We start from the raw sequence: 21,353 nt of genomic DNA on the forward strand, positions 1-21,353 counted from the left end.
TCTCATCAAGTCTGGTTGACAACAGTTATGATTAGGTAGTAAAATTACGTTTTTCTCTTTGTTTTACTGATTCTTTCCATTTTTCTACATTAGAACAAATTTCCTTTTAACTAGAGAATTAAAGTAATTTTCTTTTTTTAAAAATCCATTGAGAGTTTTCCCCTTCTGCTGCTGTTCAGGTAATTACAAGTATTTCTATCAAGAGACATCTACAGACAATGTCTGAAAACCAACTCATAGAATGAAATAAGATATATATTTTTAACCACAGGCATTATAGTAAAAAAAGAAGCAAATTGCTCTTGCTTGCCACTAACGGAAGTCAGAGAAGAATTATACATTAAAGAATTCCACACCAAACTGCTTTCATTAACTCTCAATGAAATTATTCTATAAGCAGTAAAACTATACAAATTGAATATATACAAAAATGCCAAAAGTGCCATTAGACATTATATACAACAGGAGAAAACAAGATAAAGGAAATGAAATTTTAAATAAGTTTCTTTTTTTACTTCATTAAGAAGAGAATCCCTTATCTTTAAATTTAATGCCCCAGCACTAAAAAACAAGAGATGTTACTTCATACAGACTTGAAATGAAATAAGATTCCAAAAGAAACAATACGTTTAAGGGAAGTCTGGACTAAAAAGGATGAATCAAGAGAATGAATAACTCTGATGAAGAAGTTGGACAAAGGAACTATGTGTTACTTTTAATAGTACCTCCTCACTCCCTGCTCTAAACACCTCCAAATTCAATGTTCATGTCCAGTAAAAGAAAACCAAACATTAAAAAGGCTGATGTAAATTAGTGAAGTTGAAGAGATGACTAGAATCTGCAGTTCCCAGGTAACCCTTGCTAAAACCTATAAACAAGTGAGAATGAAGAAAACCTATAGCACATATGAAGAAATAAAGAAAACACTGTTTCTAAAGATCGCCTACCCAGACAAAGGCTAGACAGAAGGAAAGAAGGTTTTGCCTCCTGATATTACTTTTCTTTCCATCTCCTCCCCTTAAAACAATTCCACACCTCACCTCTTTTACAGTTATTCTTCTTTGTAACTCTTTGTCCATTGGCCCATCTATATGACCCCTTTAATAATGTTCTAATATTTGCTCATCATTGCTGATAATTATTCATCCAAACAAATCCCATTTAGAGTGAAAAACAGTAATAAATTCATCATGTGCTCCACTGATTCCCTTATGCTTTTTTTTTTTGGCCCTCTTTATCTCTAAAAACTGCTTTCAACTAACTTCTCTATTAACTTACTAGTTTGTTTCTCCCAAGTCAAATCTCTCATCAATAAAACCCTTTGTTTAGCTTCATCGTCAAATTGCAAGACTGGTACTGCAGAACTGGAAAAAGTACGCAGAAAGGAGTCAGGATTTGATAAGTACAACATAATTAAGAGCTGTCTGGGGATCTATGGACGTGAATACCTCTACAGACTGAAATCTAGGCTTAATTATAAGACTCTGTGATTGGGACTCAGTTTTTTGGATTGATTGATGCATCAACAAATATTTACTATATGCTTCAATGGGCCTATTATCACACATAATAACAGTACACAAAATTAAATTAGGCAAGATGCATACCTGAACTCTCTACAGAGGAGAGGATAAATTAGGCGTTTAAAAGAATCATCTATTGAATTGTATAGGATCTTCATTAACTCTGGCCTTGCAAAGCGACGTGGTCTCCACCTGAAAAAAGAAAGAAAAAGCCTGTACTAAAACTGATATACCAATAATAAGACCAGAAAAGGGCTCCTGGAAGAGAAGAGAGGAATGGAACAGAAAAGGGGGAAATAACTTTATTGAAGCCAAAGTAACAATCTGTGAGGAGAGACAATGATGCCTGGAAATTATTAACTATGGCATCTGGAGTTATTTTTTAAAACCTAGTAACCATGGTCACACATAAAACTTGAGAAAAAACCTTTCCCATTCTGGGAAGAGTCTCCAAAACATTAATAATAATGGTAAAAAACCCTTCAAATATAAGAAAGTTACAAACAAACAAACAAACTACTAGAGCACTGCTATGGACTGAATCAGGTTCCCTACAAATTTATATGTTGAAGCCCTAACACACCCCAATGGGATGATATTTGGGGCCTTTGAGTTTAGATGAGTTCATAAGAGCAGGGCCCTCATGATGAGATTAGTGCCCTTATACTGCAAAAAGAAATATCAGAGAGCTCTTTCTCTCCCCCTAACAAGTGAGAGCATAGTAAGAAGGCCACTGTCTGCAAGCCAAGGAGAAAGCCCTCACCAGGAACTGAAAAGCCTGCACCTTGATCTTGAATGTCACAGCCCTATCCTAAGACAAACACTATCCTTCTTTTCTCATTTCTTTATCCCCTCCTTAGAATTAAAGTAAATTGAGCAAAAGAGAAGCCATTTTAACCCTGGTCCCTTGTAACTCTTGAGCAGAACTTATACCATTACTTAAACTGTACTGCTCTCCGGGCAGGTATCTGCATACATGGTAATGAACACAAATGTACAGAACTGATTGTTAGTGGACACTGGAGATAAAGCAGTAGGAAAAATGCAAGCTAAAAGCAACAAAGAAATTCAACTCTACCTTTTCTGTGTTCTCACTCATTTACACGCTCAGGGGTGGGGAACCATTTTTCTGCCAAGGGCCATTTGGATATTTGTAACATCATTCGAGGGCCATATATATTATCAATTTAAAAATAAGCCTGCTAAATTTGGTCAGGCTAATTTGGTTAGGCGTGTGATGTTAGCTGGCATTGATTTCGTGGGCCTTATATGGTCCCGTCCCAGACGTTCCCCACCTGATTTACATCATCTCTGAGCTTGCCCTTCAGTGGTGAATGGTTTCCAATAAACCACTAATAGACCATAGGGATTCTCTCATCTCCCTTAGTTATCTCAGCAAGGAAATTAACTAACTCCCAGTGACAAACGTTTAAGCACTTATAATGCAATACATCAAAATTTATATAATTACAACTAATTGAATCCCTTCCATAAAAGAATATTATTTGAAGAGCATACAGTTTGTTTGTCTTTTAATCTGAATGAAAGTGTTTTCAGGCAGGACACACATCCTTCCTTCCACCCAAATCCCTGCTGCCCCCTACTGCCACTTCTACCTGAAGGCATACGAAATTAAGAGGAATAGGATATAAATTAGACACACATTATTATTATTATTAATTTGGGAAGCCCAATGTTAAAAAAGGCTTCCCAGAAGAAACATCTGAGATGAATTTTTAGCAGATGAGTGGATAAAAAAAGCTATGGCACATTGTGACAGCATAGACAGACCTGGAGAGTATTCCACTAAGTGAAATAAGCCAGTCAGAGAAAGAAAAATACCATTTCACTTATATGTGGAATCTAATGAACAAAATAAACTAACAAAATAGAAACAGACTCATAGATAGAGAAAACAGACTGACAGCTGTCGGGGGGGGGGGAGGTGAAGGAATTAAGGAAAAAGTAAAACAAAACAAAATACCTCATAAACAGCAGCATAAGGCATGGTGATTACCAGAGCGAAAGGAAAGTGGGGGGAGGTAGAGAAAGGTAAAGGGGGAATAAATGATGATGGAAGAAAACTTGACTTGGGGTGGTGAACACATAATATAATATACAGATGCTATATTACAGAATTGTGCCCCTGAAACCTATGTAATTTTATTAACTAATGTCACCCCAATAAATTCAATTTAAAAAATGAATTATGGTTTAGCAAGCAAGACAAAGGAATAAAAGCATTCTGGGAAGAAACCACAGCATATGTAAAAGTTTAGTGGCATGAAAGAGAATAATAAGTTCAAGGAGCTACAAATTGATTAGTACTGCTAGGGCACAAATATCAGGATTTGGGGAACAAGGATGGTTTAGACAGATAAGCTAGAAAATATGGCAGTGACCAGACCATTAAGAGTATTATACACCATGCTATAGAGCTTGGCCAGTTAGGAAAGAGACTATAGTCCTAGATCATGGGACAATATGCTAGGAAGAGAGTCTTTTGAGGCAAGAAGACCCCAATGGAGTGATTTTTTTTTTAAATGTATCTGAGGTCTCCTTGCCTTTTTAAGGCCAAACCAAGGTTTCCCCATTGCTTGTAGGAAAAAAACAGAAACCCTTAATATCGCCTCCCCAATCTCTCTGGAAGCCCCAATAGATTCCCTAAAACCTCAAGATCCAAGATCCTTCTTTGGTGTGACTGCTCTGTCCTTCTCCCACCCCCCACCCCCACCCCGGGAACAGTGCTCTGTGTCTATTTTATACTGGAGGATGCTTCACTTATACCCCTTCACAGTTGAGAAATGTTCAATTGTTACCTCCTAGTCCAAGCTACCACCATGGAACTCTTGGTTCCTTCCAAATAGTTCTCTATGCTGCAGCCAGAACAATCTTTTTAAAATTCAAACTGATCATGACATCCCTCTGTTTACACCCTTTACTGGCTTTCCATCGCCCTTAAGATAAAGAACAAAACCCTTAGCGTGACTAAGAAAGCTAGGTATGATTTGGCCCAACCCAAATCTCAATCCTCATTTCTTGTTGCTTCCTCTCCCTCCTGTCTGTGACCTACATAGGCACCCAGCCCAGACTACATCAAGGTTCCCTGGTACAAATTCTTATGACAGCCTACACCTCTCCTTTGAAACCTCAGCACACTCCTAACCATTTGCTCAATGTCTTCTTCATTCAAGTACATTGTCACCAAAGACAGTCAGTGTATTTATCGGCTCACAGGTGGATCCACATCTAGCACATACCTGAACGGATAAATGCATGGGAGGAGTGGAAGGTGGGAGAAGAGGCACCAAGAGTTAAAAAAAAAGAACAAGAAAATATTCAAGCAACCATCTTCAGTCATCCAAATGTGTTTAAAGGAAAAAATTTCTTGATAATGGCTCTTTAGTTCCAAGAAAAGTATTTTAACTAGCTCTTGTTTTAGTTTTTGAGTTCCCACATATGTATTTCTTCAATTTTCTATATGAAAAGAAACTTCTAGAACATAGCTGAAAATTCTATCACTATACCACAGTGATATATAGTTTTACAGTATAGGTTAAATATTATTACTAGTTATTCAATTAGAGAATAAAATAAAATAGAGATGAGACAAGGAAAATCTACTATATCATTACAGGGAAAACCATTCCTTGACATTTACTTAGTATGAAGATAATAGATTTAAAGCATTAACTAATAATCTCTTAACTATTGAAGACAGACTAACACTGAGTATTATAGTCACAGGAAAATAACCTAGAAGTTGTCCCCAATTTACTATGATCAATTTATTTAAAAAAAATTAGCACAATAAACCCACTACTTTGTAATAATAGATACCATCAAAGGTTACACATTTACATGAAATATAACTGAATACTCTCAAATCTGTGAGAACAGTATTACTCACCATTTTAAAAATAATTAAACTGAGAAAGAAGTTAAGTAACATGCTCATAGTCACAAGGGTAAGAAGCAACATAACTGGAATTCAAACCCAGATATATTCATGTAGAATTTTGCTCTTTCTATGAAACTATCTTTTTTTTTCCTATTTATCTTCAGATAGAGTGGGAGCGAGAGAGAGGTAGAGGGAGAGAGAGAAACATCAATGTGAGAGAGACACATTGACTGGTTGCCTCCCGCATGACCCCGACCAGGGCGGGGGATGAACTGCAACCAGGTATGTGCCCTTGACCAGAATCAAACCTGCAACCCTTTGGTCCGTAGGCTGGCATTCTAACCACTGAGCCAAATTGGCCAGGGCGCTATGAAACTATCGTAAAGTTTCATCATTATCTAAATTCTTAATACAATTTTTAAAATCTAGCATTTCATTTAGGTATTTATTTCTTATTATTTTTAATGGAATTTATTTATCTATAAAGGAAATAAGCATTCATTTAAGAAATGACAAATACACAAAAGAGTATACAATAGAACATTAAAATCTCACACAGAGTTAAGGAGTAGACCATTTATTTCTTTTCAGACATTTTCCTACAAATACATAGAAATATTTTCTTGCCATTAATGAGATCATACTAAAAATACCAATTATAAATTGTCTTTTTAACTTAATATGACATGTTTACATCTCAATTTCAGCTCTATCTCAACTTTTTCAAAATGGCTGCACAGAATTCCAGTGTATGAATATATCATAATTAGCTTAAGCAATTTACCTACTGATACACATTTGAATATTTGCTTTCCTTAATGGTCCTTGGTTTATTATTTGGCCATTCAGCAAGTTGATCACTTATGCAACTGGTTTTTGGCAAACTGGCTTCCAGTGACTTGATGCAAGAACTATGTTGGGTGAGAGAGCTCATTCCCAAAGTACACAGCACTTGTTCTTCTCAAAGAACAATTCATCCAGCTCTTCAAGTAGCATTCCCAGCAATCCCTCTAACCTAAGGTCACACACAACTGGCAAGTGAACATACCCAAAATCTACATCTTCTAACTTGCTGGGCAAGCTACTTTAACTCTTTACATCAGTTTCTCATTGGTCAGATGGCAGCTACAAATCTGTTCTACCAACCAACCTAACTGTTATGAGGATCAAATATATTCTAAAAAGTAAAACTAAAAATTAACTATGCTATACAACCATGTGGTGCTTATTTTATTTTGTAAATATGTTTTCACTGATTTCTTTAGAGAGAGAGGAAGGGAGAGATAGAAACATCGATGTAAGAGAGAAACATCGGCTGCCTCCTGCACTGGGGATCAAGCCCACAACATAGGTACGTGCCCTGAATCAAACTGGGACCCCTCAGTCCAGGAGACGACACTCAATCCCGAGCCACACAGGTCAGGAAAGTGGTGCTTATTTTAAAAGGTTCCCGTCACAAATGAAAAAGCATAATAAAAAGTAAACATTTATTTGGTAATCTCTGAAATACCCAATAAATTTAATGTTTCAATCATCCTTAATATGCAAAATATTTTAGGTAAATTATATACAATACGTGTAGAGATTTAGATTGTAATACCCAATAAATTAAATATATGTTTTAATTATCCCTAACAAAACATTTCAGACATGTTATACATGTTATAGTATGTATTCAATTAATTTTCTCACAAGCGTAAACATGCTCTTTGTAGAAAAAGTATTAAAGTAAAAGCCCCTCTCCCCAGAGACACCACTATTAGTAATTCTTATATACCCCCTCAGTTGTTTCCTATTTAAACAGACACAACATATATACATTTTTTTAATGTAAAGAAGATACTATATCCAATGTCTGTTACTGTTGATTTGTGTTTTTTTTTACATAATGGACATCTTTACGTATTAGTACATATAGATCTCAGTATGGTATTTTAGAAACAAAAGAAAGCAAATTCTATAAAATCTATAAACAGACCTGTTTTGGATGCACCACCTACAGAATTCATTCTTAACTCCATCAGGAATGTTGACCTTGGCTGTCAGTATCTTTAAATTTTCTCCACGGTTAATTGCCAGAATCTGAGTACAAACATATATGGCAAAGATGATGATCCACAAAATATATAAATGATCAGTTTAACCAGTCAACATTTATAAAACAAATCAGGTGGTTACCCAATCTAGAACTATATCAATTTGTTATTCATTTATTTATCAAAAATGTATTAAAAATAATCATTTATTTATACATTTTGTAAGATTTAAAAAAAGTTTGTTCTTTATTGATTTTAGAGAGAGAGAGAGGGAGAGGGAGAGATAGAAACATCGATGAGAGAGAACATCAACTGGCCACCTCCTGCATGACCACCACTGGGGATTGGGCCCACAACCTGGGCATGTGTTCTGACCGGCGACCTCTTGGTACATGGGTCAATGCTTAACTACTGGGTCATACCAGCCAGGCAAGATTTTTTAAAATAAAACAAAAGTACAAAGCCTATGACATTCACCAGAAGAGACTTTGGTTATCTAAAAATCTCATTTCAGATTCAACTAATTGAAAATTAATGATCATCTAGAGATAGAAGGATATACTTTTTATATTTGTGAAAAAAAAAATTGCTAAGATAAATACAGACAAATTCCTGAGTGAAGTATTTAATAACTACTATTAGTTACCATTTATTGAGCCCCTACTAACTGTCAGGCCCATTTAAGTACTTTAAATACATTACATCATTTAATCTTCAAAGCCACCAATGATATATATTATCATCTTCATTTTATATAATTTTCCAAGACGAACTTGTCCCAAATCACAAAGCTAATAAGCAGTGAAGGAGGAATATAAACTCAGATCAGCCTGCCCATGATCTTAAATTAATATATTAAAAGAGCAATTGTTTTAAGACATATTAAAAACTGGCCCTGGCCAGTTTTGCTCAATGGTTAGAACATCGGCCTGCTGACCAAAGAGTCATGGGTTCGATTCCAGTCAAGGGCACTTACCTCCGTTGTGGTTTGATCCCTGACCCTGGTTGGGGTCATGTGGGAGGCAACCAACTGATGTGTCTCTATCACATTGATGTTTTTTTCTCTCTCTCTCTCCCTTCCTTTTTCTCTCTCCCTCTCTCTCATTCTAACTGAAAAATCAATAGAAAAATATCCTCAGGTGAAGATTAGAAAAAAACATATTAAAAACTCTCCTTAAAGAGGAGCAACCAAGCCTGGCCAGTGTGGGTCAGTGGGAGTATTGACCTAAGCACCAAGAGGTCGCCAGTTCGATTCCCAGTCAGGGTTCATGCCCAGGTTGTGGACCCAATCCCCAGTGGGGGGCATGCAGGAGGCGGCCAGTTGATGTTCTCTCTCATCGATGTTTCTCTCTCCTTCTCCCTTCCTCTCTCTTTAAAAATCAATAAAGAAAATATATATATATATAAGAGTAACCAAAACTCAAACAAAAGAAAGGAAATAAAAACAGAAGGAAAAGTAACAAAGTAGAGAATAAAAAAAAACAATAGAAAATATCAACAAAACCAAAAGTTGGTTCTTTGAAATACGAACAAAATTGACAAACCATTCACTACATTGTCCAAGACAAAAAGAAGAAACATTCAATTAGCAAAATCAAGACTGAAAGAAGAGCTATGACTATGGATACTACAAAAATAAAAAGAATCTTAAAGAGTACTACGAACAACTGTATGCCAAATCAGAGCACTTCAAGTGGACACATTCCTAAAAAGATACAAACTGCCAGAACAGAATCAAATAGAAGTGGAAAATCTGAAACAATGCATAACACAACCTGATTTTTTTAAAATAAGGAGATAGTAAGACTTTCCAGATAAACAAAAACTGAGGGAGTCTGTCACCAGTAGACCTACCTACACACCCTACATGAAATGCTACTGAAAGTCCTTCAGACTAAATGACAGGACACTAGACAGAAACCAAAGCCAGACCAGAAAAACAGAACACTGGTAAAGATAGCTATATAGGTAAATATAAAAGCCAATATTGTATTGTATTGTATTTTTGGTTTGTAACATCTTTTTTCTTTTCCTATATGACTTAAAAGCCACATTCCACAATGTAGATAGATACATCCTATGACTACAATTAGGAAAAAATAAACCGAGAAATAAAATTAAAAGACTGAGATATAATAACAATGATTTATATAGCTAAGTGAGAGCTCTCTCACTTAATTCTGAATCAGATATCTCTCATTTGTACTTCACATGAAAAAGATCCAGAATTGAGCTCAAATACAAGCATACTTGCAAGCAGAGTCTGATAAGAAAAGTCACCGGTCAGAAAGTCAAGATACCCGAGGAGTTGTACTGTCAGCTATACTAATAATTCTTAGTGTCACCACTAACTTCTCTGGGTCTTGAGTTCCCCATTAATGAGATGGAAAGGATATAAAAATATTACAAGAATTTATATGAAGAAAAAAGAAAACAGTTGACTTAAAATTCTTTAATTCCTTAATAAGTAGGCAAATCCAAAGTAGTATCATTGTTACTGCTACCATCACCCACAGTTCCCTTATTTACCTGATGATGCTGGATGTTTCTTATGTTGCATGAAAAATTCTGGTAGAGATGAAACTTATCAACATCTTTCTCATTTACTTTCTTTGAGGACACTTTTGCCAGAGATGATTGAATAGAAATATACCTATTTTGGCACCTGTTCAAATACACAAATATTAAAATAAACAAGTAGTTATTAATATATGTTGAAAAGAAACATATTATATGGAATAGGTGAAGAAGAAAGTTAAGCCACTACTGCCCTGGCTGGTGTGGCTCGGTTGGTTGGAACGTTGTCCTGTGCACTGCTCGGGTTCAATTCCCAGTCAGGGCACATACACAGTCTGCAGATTCCATTTAGGTTGGGGCGCGTTACAGGAGGTAACCAATCACATCGATATTTCTCTCTCTCTCTCTCTCTCTCTCCCCCTCTCCCTTCCTTTCTCTATAAAATCAATAAAAACATATCCTCAAGTGAGGATTAAAAAAAGAAAAGTTAAGCCACTACCAAATGAGATATTTTTAAATGATGCCCAACTATAATAATGTTATTGATCCATTAAAAGAGGACTCTTTACCCTGGCCAGTTTTGCTCAGTGGTTAGAGCGTCAGCCCGCAGACTGGAGAGACCCGGGTTTGGTTCCCGCTAAAGGCACATATTCTGGTTGCAGTGTGTCCCTGGCCTTGGTTGGGGTCGTGTGGATGGCAACCAGTTGATGTGTCTCTCTCTCTCTTCCTCCCTTTTTCCCTCCCACTTTATCTGAAGATAGATGTAAAAATGTCCAGGTGAGGATAAAAAAAAAAAAAAAAGAGAGAGAGAGAGAACTCTTTGCCTATTCATGCTAGCATAGGTCCTAAGATCTATTTATGTATCAACCCAATCCTCCCATAAAATGCCTAAATAACTTCGGATACCATCTGCACTTATACAAGAGATCAAAACTATCTACAAGAAAACAGACCAATAACCCTGGTCTAGATATCATCCTTCTCTAACCGCCACCTATCAGAATCAATTACAACTAAAAAGAAAAAAAAGAAGAAAATGTGTCCAAATAGCTTCCAATGACAATGTATGAAATGGAACCAAATTTTTGCAGTAGAATCCCTGTAAAAACAAACTGAAAAACCTGGGCAATTCTACTTCAACTCATTCCTGCTAGAGTCACTGAGAAAACAGTAAAGTTCTCTCCCGGAATTGACATAACCCTGACAAGCTCCAGTAGCCAACTGGCCCATGTCCACCTTCCCTCTGCTCTGCACAGCTCACACAGCTAGAGATCTGGAGAGAGAGGAAGAGCAGACCTCTGGCAGAGCTCCGTCTTCTCGTCTGATACACGGCAGAAAAGGAAGGATAGGAAACATAATAATTAGGTTATACATTAATATCTTGAGGGGGGCTGGGGTGAAGGGATTAAGCGAAAAAGAAAAAGAACTCAGGGACAGGGACAACAGTGCGGTGATTATGGTGGGAAGGGGATGGGTGGAGGCGGAGGAGGATATGGGGGGAATAAATGGTGATGGAAAAAAATTAAATTAAATTAAAAATTAAAAAATAAGTAAAATATTATTTCTAAAAATTTTTCTTTAAAAATAAAAAAGTAAGCCCTGGTTGGTGTGACTCAGTTGGTTGGCACATCATTCTGTACACCAAAAGGTTGCAGGTTCGATTCCCAGTCAGGGCACATACCCAGGTTTCAGGTTTAATCCTCGTCAGGGCACATGTGGGAGGCAGCTGATCAATGTTTCTCTCTCACATTGATGCTTCTCTCTCTCTCTCAAAAAAAAAAAAAAAAATCAATTAAAAAATTAATATCTTTTTTAAAATGTATTTTTGTTAATCCTCACCTGAGGATATTTTTCCATTGATTTTTAGAGAGAATGGAAGGGCGGGAAGAGAGAAACATTGATGTAAGAGAGACACATCCATCGGCTGCCTCCCACACAACCCTGACACAGGCCAGGGATCGAACCTGCAACCCAGGTACATGCCCTTGACCAGTAATCGAACCCGAGATCCTTCAGTCCTTGGGCCGATGCTCTAACCGCTGAGCCAAATAAGACAGGGGTAATATCTTACTTTAATGAGGCATAAAATCCATAAGCCTGAGTAGGGTCTAGATCAAAGGGTTGTTTAAAAACCCTTACAAACTGGGACTATAATACCATGGATAAGCTACTCTCCATTAGCTATAACTCATTTTGAGGTCAGTACTTTTAGCCATAGCTGACATAAAATATTCTCATTAGCCTAATCACTGTTAAACACCAGAAATGAGATATTATAAAATTACGTTTGTGTGTCTCAGTATGTTTAAAAAGCAATGCCACCTACTATAAATGAATATGAATCTCACTCTAGCATATTTTGTGTAATCCAGGGTTTTTTTTGTTTTGTTTTGTTTTATGTTTTTCTTGATTATTGAGAGAGAGAGGAAGGGAGAGAGACAGAAACATGGATGTGAAAGAGAAACATAGATCAACTGCCTCCTGCACACCCCCTACCGGGGATCGAGCCCACAACCTGGGCATGTGCTCTGACCGGGAATTGAACAGAGATCTCTCAGTCCATGGGACGACACTCTATCCACTGAGCGACACCAGTCAGGCAATCCAGTGGTTTTTAAAGTGTTCCTCAAAGCCGTCCACTGAGGTGCTTCAGTGTAAGGAAGATGAGCAGGCAGAGTTTCAGGCTCCCTGCTAAGAATTCAATGAAAGCAACTTTACTTTGATCTGTTTTATATATTCGGGTTCTGCTGTTTGACGAGTTCTGCTACTTAAAAAAAAAATCAGAAAATAAAATTCTTAATGAAGATTGGTCTTAGCACTAACCATGCAGCAGCCCCTTAAGAGCATGAATCCACAAAGCAGAAAACTCTGTAAAAGAGTTACTCACAGTTTCCTTATGAAGTCAAGTGTCTCTCTGTCCTTAGCAATCATGTCTGCTAAAATATGCTGCACTCCTGTTTCAATGTCCTGGAGTGTCGAAAGCCCTTGAGACAAAAAGGGGAGAAAACAAAAGCAAGAACTAAAGATAGGTTTTTAAGTCTATTATTAAGTCACAAATTTATTCCAGTCAAAATAAAACCTTAAATGACAAACTTAAGACAGAAAAGTATCAGCAGTGACCAGCTTCCCTCTCCAACAAAAACAAGTCTCCAGAAGCAATGCTATGGGCTGTCGCATACCACACACCCTGGTGGTGAACCTGCAGCTCTGGCGCCAGTGGCCTGGCCTCATCTCGTCCCACCACTTCCCGGATGTGTGACTATGGGCAAGTTACTTGACCTCTCTGTGCCTCAGTTTCCTATAAAAATGGACCAATAATAGTACCTATCCATGAAGTATTTACAAAGATTAAGCATGGTGCCCTGGCCGGTTTGGCTCAGTGGTTGGAGCATTGGCCCTTGGACTGAAGGGTTGTGGATTCTATTCCAGTCAAGGGCACGGCACATACCTGGGTTGCAGATTTGATTCCTGTTCGGGAGGCAACCAACTGATGTGAGAGACATCGGTGTTTCTCTCTCTCTCCCTCCCTCCTTTCCACTCTCTCTAAAATTCAATGGAAAAAATATCCTTGGGTGAGGATTAACAACAAAAAAACAAACAAACAAAGATTAAGCATGTTATAAAATATATATATATTGAGTCATATCCCAAGGTATAGTATTTCATTCCAGTTACAAAAATTCTCCTTTATAAGTAATTTTATTAATATTCCTATTTTGGCTTATGAGGCATTTATTCATATTTTCAATGACTCATTTGAAAATCTTATAAACACAAAACAGAGTCATAGCTGACCTGACCACCAATGGTACATTACATTCTCCCAAGTGCTTTTGGTTTGCGGGTTTACAGCGGTGCGTCTTGTGCGCTATGGCCCTGAGATAGCTCATGCATACATTGAGCTGGATCATCTGCATTGTTTTCTTTCATTTCTTTTGTCTTTATTCTACTTCCTTTATAGCTTTTTTTTTTTCTTGCATTAAAGCTGGAATTACACAAGCACTGAGTATTACAAGTATGTTTTTCTTTTTTTTTTTTTAATCCTCACCCAAGAATATTTTTTTCCATTTTTTGTTCAGATAGAGTGGGAGGGAGAGAGAGAAAGAGAGAAACATCAGTGTGAAAGGGACACATCGAGTGGTTGTCACCCGCATGACCCAACCAGGGCTGGGGACAAACGCAACCGAGGTACATGCCCTTAGCGGTAACTGAACCAGGGTCTCTCTGGACTGTAGACGGCGCTCTAACCACTGAGCCAAACCGGCCAGGGCACAAGAATGTTTTTCTGAGAGTTCAGTTTTAACAAATAGTAGACAAAGACAAAGAGAAGATGAAGACAGACTTAGGGAGTACTTAACAAGGAAAAAATGTCATTTTGGGTTGTATTATGATAACTACTCTTAACTACTAAAGTAATTACATTTATTTCTTTAAAAAAATTTTTTTAAATTGTCCAGTGAATTCAACAAGAATTATGTTTACATTTTAAGAGAATATTCCTATGAGGGAATTTTCAGGAACAAATTACCTTTGAAAGGTGGAAGACTATACACGTAAAGGACTTAGAATGGCTGTATAGTAAGCAGTCAACAAATGTCTGTTCTCGTGTGCTCTCTCCCTAGATCAGTCTTCACCTAAGAACAAACCTTCACTATGCACTAACTCCTGCAGTTCCAAAGCATCTCACAGCATCGTTACACAAAGTTTAATGCGAACACGGTTAACATGGTGACAAGTCAGTAGTAAATATGGAACCCATACTGAGAAACATTAACAAGAGAACAGAAAGTGGATATTATAGATTTTGCTATTATAACAAAGGCCTCTGAAAAGCCCCCATCATCTGGAAAGAATACAGTTTGCAAACCTGCATAATTAAAGTTATTCAAGAGCTCTAGAGCAATGTGTTGTGAAGTATAGTCTAAGGACCCAAAAATAAATTTATACTAGGTACTTGTTAAAAACACAAATTCTTAGACTGTGGGATTTTTTTATTTTATAGACTATCACAGATGATTCTGATACTCATCAAAATTTAAAAACTACTGCAAGGGCCAGGTGGGTACTGGAAATATTAGGGGAACACTTTGTAAAGTATATGATTGTCTAACCACTGTGCTGTACACCTGAAACTAATACAAAAGAATACTGAATGTAAACTGTGACTGAAAAACAAACACACACTGCTAGGGAGGTGCCTGAGCTACCGCTAGAGCAGTGGTTCTCAACGGGAAGTAGAAATTATCAGTCATCTGGGAAGCTTGTCCTAATTACGTAACCCCTCTCAGTCCAACTAGGGAGAGAAAGGATTGAAAAAGAGTCTTGTATGTTTTGAAAAAGCACCTTCCCCCATAAAAGAGAATTGATCTTTGGGGCTTAATACAACCAAGGATAATAGGAGTGTTCCAAAAGTTTAGCACTTCAGTGAAATCAGGAGGAAGTCCCCAGAACCAGAAATCATATCCCTTTCCTTGAAGTGAAAACTTTCCAGCTGTGGATGCTTCAAACCTCCACAACTGTAACTAAAATTGAAGGGCCAACATTTCTTTTCATTTTATCTGCACTGGGACCACCTCTTCTTAAATACAACAGAACAATCAGATACTCCCCTTGTATACAACATAGGAATATTCTGCATCTTGTATAACATACTCCATTTGTGGCATAGTATATCTTTTTTATTCAGACCAAATTCTTGTTGGTTACTGAATAGTAAAGATGTGTCTCCTATTGGGGTTAAAAACAAACAAACACACACACACACACACACACACACACACACTGAAATATCTGGTTTCTTGAATATATCTTTGAGGAATGATGGAAATGACAAAAATGCTTCTTTAGACAAACAGTAATAAATTGAGGGTGATCATGAGTATGTGTGTAGCATACAGAATGAGGGGACATAAAAAGAGAAAAAACATTCCAGGCAAACTTTAAAAAGCTGTATCTAGCTTGTTTGGAATTAATTATAATTCTTCTACATTTGGGATCAGAAAGAGGGAGCAAAGCCAACAAAACGTCCTGATATATATGCTAGTACTACTGTAACTGCTGGGCCCTGAATAATTCCCATTATCAGAAGTACCACCAAGTATCCATCATCACAGGCAGTCTAGAAGCATCACCATATATGACAATCAAGAGAGATATGGTTATCAAACCTACCCAGTAAGAACTCTGTATGAGTGTGAACTAGGGAAAACTTGTAGCATGGGAGGTAAGAAATAGAAGGAAAGTAAATCAACCATAAGAGAACAATCAAAATAAATAATAAACCTTTATGAATCTAACATTCTGAAAGCTTCAGCATTTGATTTTACTGAAACATACCATGACTGGGCATAGATAGTTCCCACCGTGGCCAATCTTAATACATGGCTATACAGTTTCAGCTACTATTAAATTAATAAATGTTGCAACCAATTAAAAATCCAACTAAAAAATACACATTTATAAACTTAAATTTGAATTTTACTCATTTCAACCCATCTCTATACGCAAATAATACTAATTTGCTTTTTCTTTTGATGACTGTTCTTTTAAAACAGTTATTGAGATGTGTTATTTATATATGAACAGATATATGTATTTTTATTTTCATTGCAAGCTCACATTTGTTGGATTATTTTTTTTAAAAAACCAGGTCATGGTATGCTGTAACTCTATACAGTTTTGTATAAACTATAGATTTTGTTATCAGATACTGCCCCCTAAAGATACTTATGTCTCCTAGCCTAAAGAATCAACAGAAGGCCAAAAGAAAGTAGAATGTAGGAATCACCAGAACATCACTCTCCCCATTAAATCCTACCAGAGTTGAAAAGGCCACTCTTAGTCAACAAGCTTCACTCTGAGGCACTCATTTTGACAATAAAACCAATGTATCTTGACATGTATCAGCTGTCACTTTATTTGGGTTTTTCTTAGAAATAGCTCTGCCCTACTCTCTCCCTCTCTTTCTCTCTCTTGTGCACGCACACACACACAAAAGGATAGGCAAACACATTTCAGAAAAAGACGAAACACTTTCCTTCTGGAGAGCAGAAGTGTGAGAGCAGAACTTCACTTTATACTTCATGTTCGTTGGAACTGTTGAACTTCTTTCTAAGGAGCAGACGTGACTCTATATTTATATACATTTTTAGAAATAAAAGTTTTAAAGCCAATATAAGAGAATCTTTATAATGTGAAGAATCCTTATTATCCTTATAACCTTAGGATGTGGAGGGATTTCTTTAAAAAGAAATCAATTATCTTAAAAGATCAATAAATTGCAAATTTTATATTAACTATAATCTAAGACCTTTTTCTATTTATCAAGATACAGCATGAAGAAAGTGGAAAGGGAAATTACAAACTGGGAGAAAAGATTTGCAACCCAGATAACTAAAGAGTATCTTGAAATGCTTATAAATTAATAAGAAAAAGAGAACAAACACAATTTTAAAAAATGGGCAAAAGTCTAGAACAGGTATTTCATCAAAAGAGGAAAACTGAATGGCTAAACAAGAAGCATATTGGGATTTATTTTGTAAGAATTCCTTGTTCTTTATATGCTATCTTTTTTTTGTACAGTCATTACTTAATGGAAGAAAATTTTTAACATATGCTTTCAAATTTAAAAAGAAACAGGGCTGGGCGTGGTTGGTTTGGCTCAGGGGTTAGAGTGTTGGCCTGCGGACCAAAGAGTCCCAGGTTCGATTCCAGCCAAGGGCACATACCTCGTGCGGGAGGCAACCAGTCAATGTGTCTCTCTCACATCGATGTTTCTCTCTACCTCTCTCTTTCCCTCCCACTCTGTCTGCAGATAAATGTAAAGATAAATGTAAAGGTGAGGATTAGAAAAAAAAAAAAAAGAAAGAAAGAAACAGGGCTGATTTCTTTAAGTAAAGCAGGTACCTTTTACACTGGGTTGAATGTAAGACAGCAGATTGAGGTTCCCTGGATTCTCAAGCAGTGTCCTGGCTGCTTCCTCTAATCCCAACTGCCTTGCTCTCTGGGCTTTGGTGCCTTTGCTCCCAGTTTTATATGGAGCTGACTAGAAAAAAACATCAGAAAACATACCACATCATTCAGTTTTAAAAAGCAAAAGTTAAAATTAGTACACAAAATAGAGGGCATGGTGAGAATGCTAAAGACATCCTATATCTACCCTTCCATCTTCCTTCAGAGATGACGAATTAATACTAACTAGGTAATACCAGCTGCGTGAAGATGGTCGTTCCTTATCTGACTCTTGACATTTTTATATATGCTTAACTTAGTTTTTTATTTGGATTCACTCATCTTAAAACTCAACAAACTGCAAGAACTGTCAGGTCCTCTCAACTCAAGCAGCTCCTCTAAAAGCTCAACACTCAATGCTTCTACTTCTTAATCCACATTCACTCCTCAACCTCTCATTTGGCTTCTCTTTCCACACAGCTTGGAAAAGTGATATCAGAAAGATCCACAACGATCCCCTAGTTACCAAATATACCTTTTTGCTCCTTATCTTGCCAAACCTCTCTGCTACATTTATTTAACTATTAATTGTTACTTCCTTCTAAACCTTTTTCCTACTCTTCCATGGTATTATGATGGAAGATGATGATACTCCTCATACTTTGCTACTCTTTCCATTTCTCCTTCTTAGGCTCTCCCTTTCTCCACCCATGCTTCCAAGGTCTACCTTGACCTGCCTACCACACCAACTCCCCTTGAGTGAAATCTTCCAGTCTCATGGTTTCAAATACCAACTACATGCTGAAGACACTCACAACTCAGCTCAGGATTCTCCCTTAAGCTTCACACTGCTATACCCAAATCTCCTTTCCCCTTTTTGGCTGGGAACTCCTTGAAGACAAGGACTGTGTATTATTCATCTTTGTAAACCCAAGTGCTAAAGCACAAATATGCGTACGATAGTTATTAAATAAAGAATGAAATCTTTTGTTGAATTAAGTAATGATGGCTGATGATTTTAGCTTTTTATTTCCCAGTCTTCTTTAACTAAAAACAGCCCTATAATCAGGTTTACATTAAAGATAAAAAGGGCTCCTTACCACATGTTCTAGTTCTTCAAAAGTTTTACAGTTCAGCAAAGCTCTTAACAAGCATTCAGACATCTTCCCCTCCTTCTTAATTTTCTGAATTGTACTACGAACCTTCTTTGCAACAGCCCTGAAAATAAAAACTTTTGTAATACAAGACCTATATATCAAGACTTTATCTTTGAAGAGCTATCTCCAACTTACAGAAAAGTTGCAGGTAAAGTAAAAAGAACTTTTTTTCCCCTCAGAACCATTTGAGAATAAGTTGTCATCACATGCAAGTATTTTATGTGCATTTTCTAGAAACAAGAATCTTTCTTCTACATAACAATATAATTATCAAAATCAGTTAATTAATGTTAATGTTACTATCATCTAATCCTCAGATTTCAGACTTCAAGTTTCACCAATTGCTTCAGTAATGTCCTTCAGAGTGAATTCAGTTAGGAATCGTGGGTTGCATGGAATTGCCAAGTGTCTGTAGTGTCCTTCAAGCTGAAGCAGTATTTCAGTCTCTTCTTCAATTCAAAGCCTTGATTTAGAAGGCTTGATTTAGGCCACATATTTTGTAGAATGTCCCAAAGTTTGGGTTTTGCTAATGTTTACTCACAATTTGGTTCAGATGGTGTATCTTTAGCAAGAATATCACAGAAGTGATGCTGTGTTCTCACAGCATCTGACGTGACAAATAAGTGTCACAATGACTTTCATTTGTTCCATTACTAATTAACTTTCATCATTTGATTAAGGTAGTACCTCTAGGTGTCTCCGTAATACAGGTGTTCTTTATTTCCTTTGTAATTAAGTGTTTCGTGGTGAGGCACTTTGATGACCTAATTCCATAATAAACTTTCAATTTATTCACTGATTTACTTATATCACTATGGCCTCATGATTTTTTTTATTTTTATTTTTTTAAGTGGTTATAATCTATTGCTATCATTTATTTTAATACTCAAATTTCTCTATATTTGGCCAGAAGTAATCCCTTCAAGCTAGATTCTATGTCCTTTTAACATATCTCCATCATGTTTTGAAAACTTTCTTATTCTCTGGCAAAAGATACTTCAGGCTCATCTTTTACTTTCCCTACCCCAGCCCTGGAATCAGAAGAATGGTGGTACTTAGACACCAACTTATGGGTGACATGTGTACTCACTGCTATTGGGCATCACTGCATTCAACCAAACAGAAAGCGTACTTCTGAATATGCAAACCGAGGGCTTTCCAGATGTGGCCCATAGATGCTTTTGTTTGGCTCTGTCGTCTTCTACACAAAAACCCCTTTGACCAGGTTTTTCTCAGAAACAGGAAGACCCATCAAACTACATATACATAACACTACATATCAGAAATCTGCCGGAGAGGAGTAGAGGCTGGCTGCCCCTCTTAGCCAGGATTGTGATCTCCAGTTCTTATTCCTTATTCCTTACTGTTTGATTATTTAGCCCGGTCCTGGGAGATTTGAATCTGACACCCCTTGATTAGCTAGTCATTTATATTTCTGGGTTGGCTAACTGATTTTCCCTCTCAACGAAACGTAACTCTCCACATATCAGCATTTTAATCTTCCTGGCATTAAAAACTTCAAAAGGGGTGGAAAAGTTAGTGAGCTGCAAGCTCCCCCAAAATCACAGGAAGCTTATTAGGCTTGCTGTAAAAATAAATAAATAAAATCAATGGTAGTATTAGATCCAATTTTAATCAGATTCTTTGTGTAGACTTGAAGAACATATACGTTAACAACATGGCACATAGCATGTAGGAGACATGCAATAAATACATGAATGATGAAGAGTATTCATAAACTTTACTGAATAATACAGAGTCTTACAGTCTATAGTTTCTACATGTGTATTTCTGAGTTATTACAATAAGTACATAGGCATAATATTTCTAAAGGGTACTTTCCATTCTATAACCACACGAAACTTATAATCCCCTGATATAAAATTACCACCCCCTTTAAAAAAAAATAGAAAAAGAAAATATACATATTTCCTACCAAACTCTACACTGCCAAAGAACTTTCCATTTATGGTCTTTATAATATTAAGAGGGCAGTTTTAGCGAGCTGTTGAAGATTTAGACAACACTGTCTTTTTCTGCGTTTCCTGTTGGCAGTCCTAACTTTGCCATTATCACAATCATTTCTGTGAGAGAAGACAAGCTCGTAGGCACAGGATTGCACTGCACACCACCTTCTCGGACACGTGCCCAAGCTATGCATAAACACACCAGCAGAGGGACTCTGTCCACCCCTAAATAAGTAAAAGAGAACTAATTTCCTCTGTCAGAATAGGACTATATCCAGGGAACAATAATGCAAAACAAAACA

At 36.8% G+C, this 21,353-nt stretch overlaps 1 protein-coding gene across 2 annotated transcripts in view; it reads right to left on the bottom strand.

Moving 5' to 3' along the window:
• The window catches only part of SRBD1 (S1 RNA binding domain 1), a 195,398-nt gene that overhangs the window by 153,455 nt on the left and 20,590 nt on the right, over positions 1-21,353 (bottom strand). Inside the window, exons 6-11 of one of the 2 annotated variants that reach the window (XM_036262838.1) lie at positions 19,028-19,145; positions 17,883-18,021; positions 12,865-12,961; positions 9,990-10,125; positions 7,403-7,506; positions 1,608-1,715 (exon numbers count right to left, since the gene is read on the bottom strand). In XM_036262838.1, coding sequence (XP_036118731.1) covers positions 1,608-1,715; positions 7,403-7,506; positions 9,990-10,125; positions 12,865-12,961; positions 17,883-18,021; positions 19,028-19,145 — 702 coding nt within the window. The remainder of the gene's footprint in view (positions 1-1,607; positions 1,716-7,402; positions 7,507-9,989; positions 10,126-12,864; positions 12,962-17,882; positions 18,022-19,027; positions 19,146-21,353) is intronic. The other variant, XM_036262839.1, reaches the window with a different exon arrangement.

Source organism: Molossus molossus, unplaced genomic scaffold (genome assembly GCF_014108415.1).
Source record: "Molossus molossus isolate mMolMol1 unplaced genomic scaffold, mMolMol1.p scaffold_m16_p_15, whole genome shotgun sequence".
NCBI classification, from domain to species: domain Eukaryota; kingdom Metazoa; phylum Chordata; class Mammalia; order Chiroptera; family Molossidae; genus Molossus; species Molossus molossus.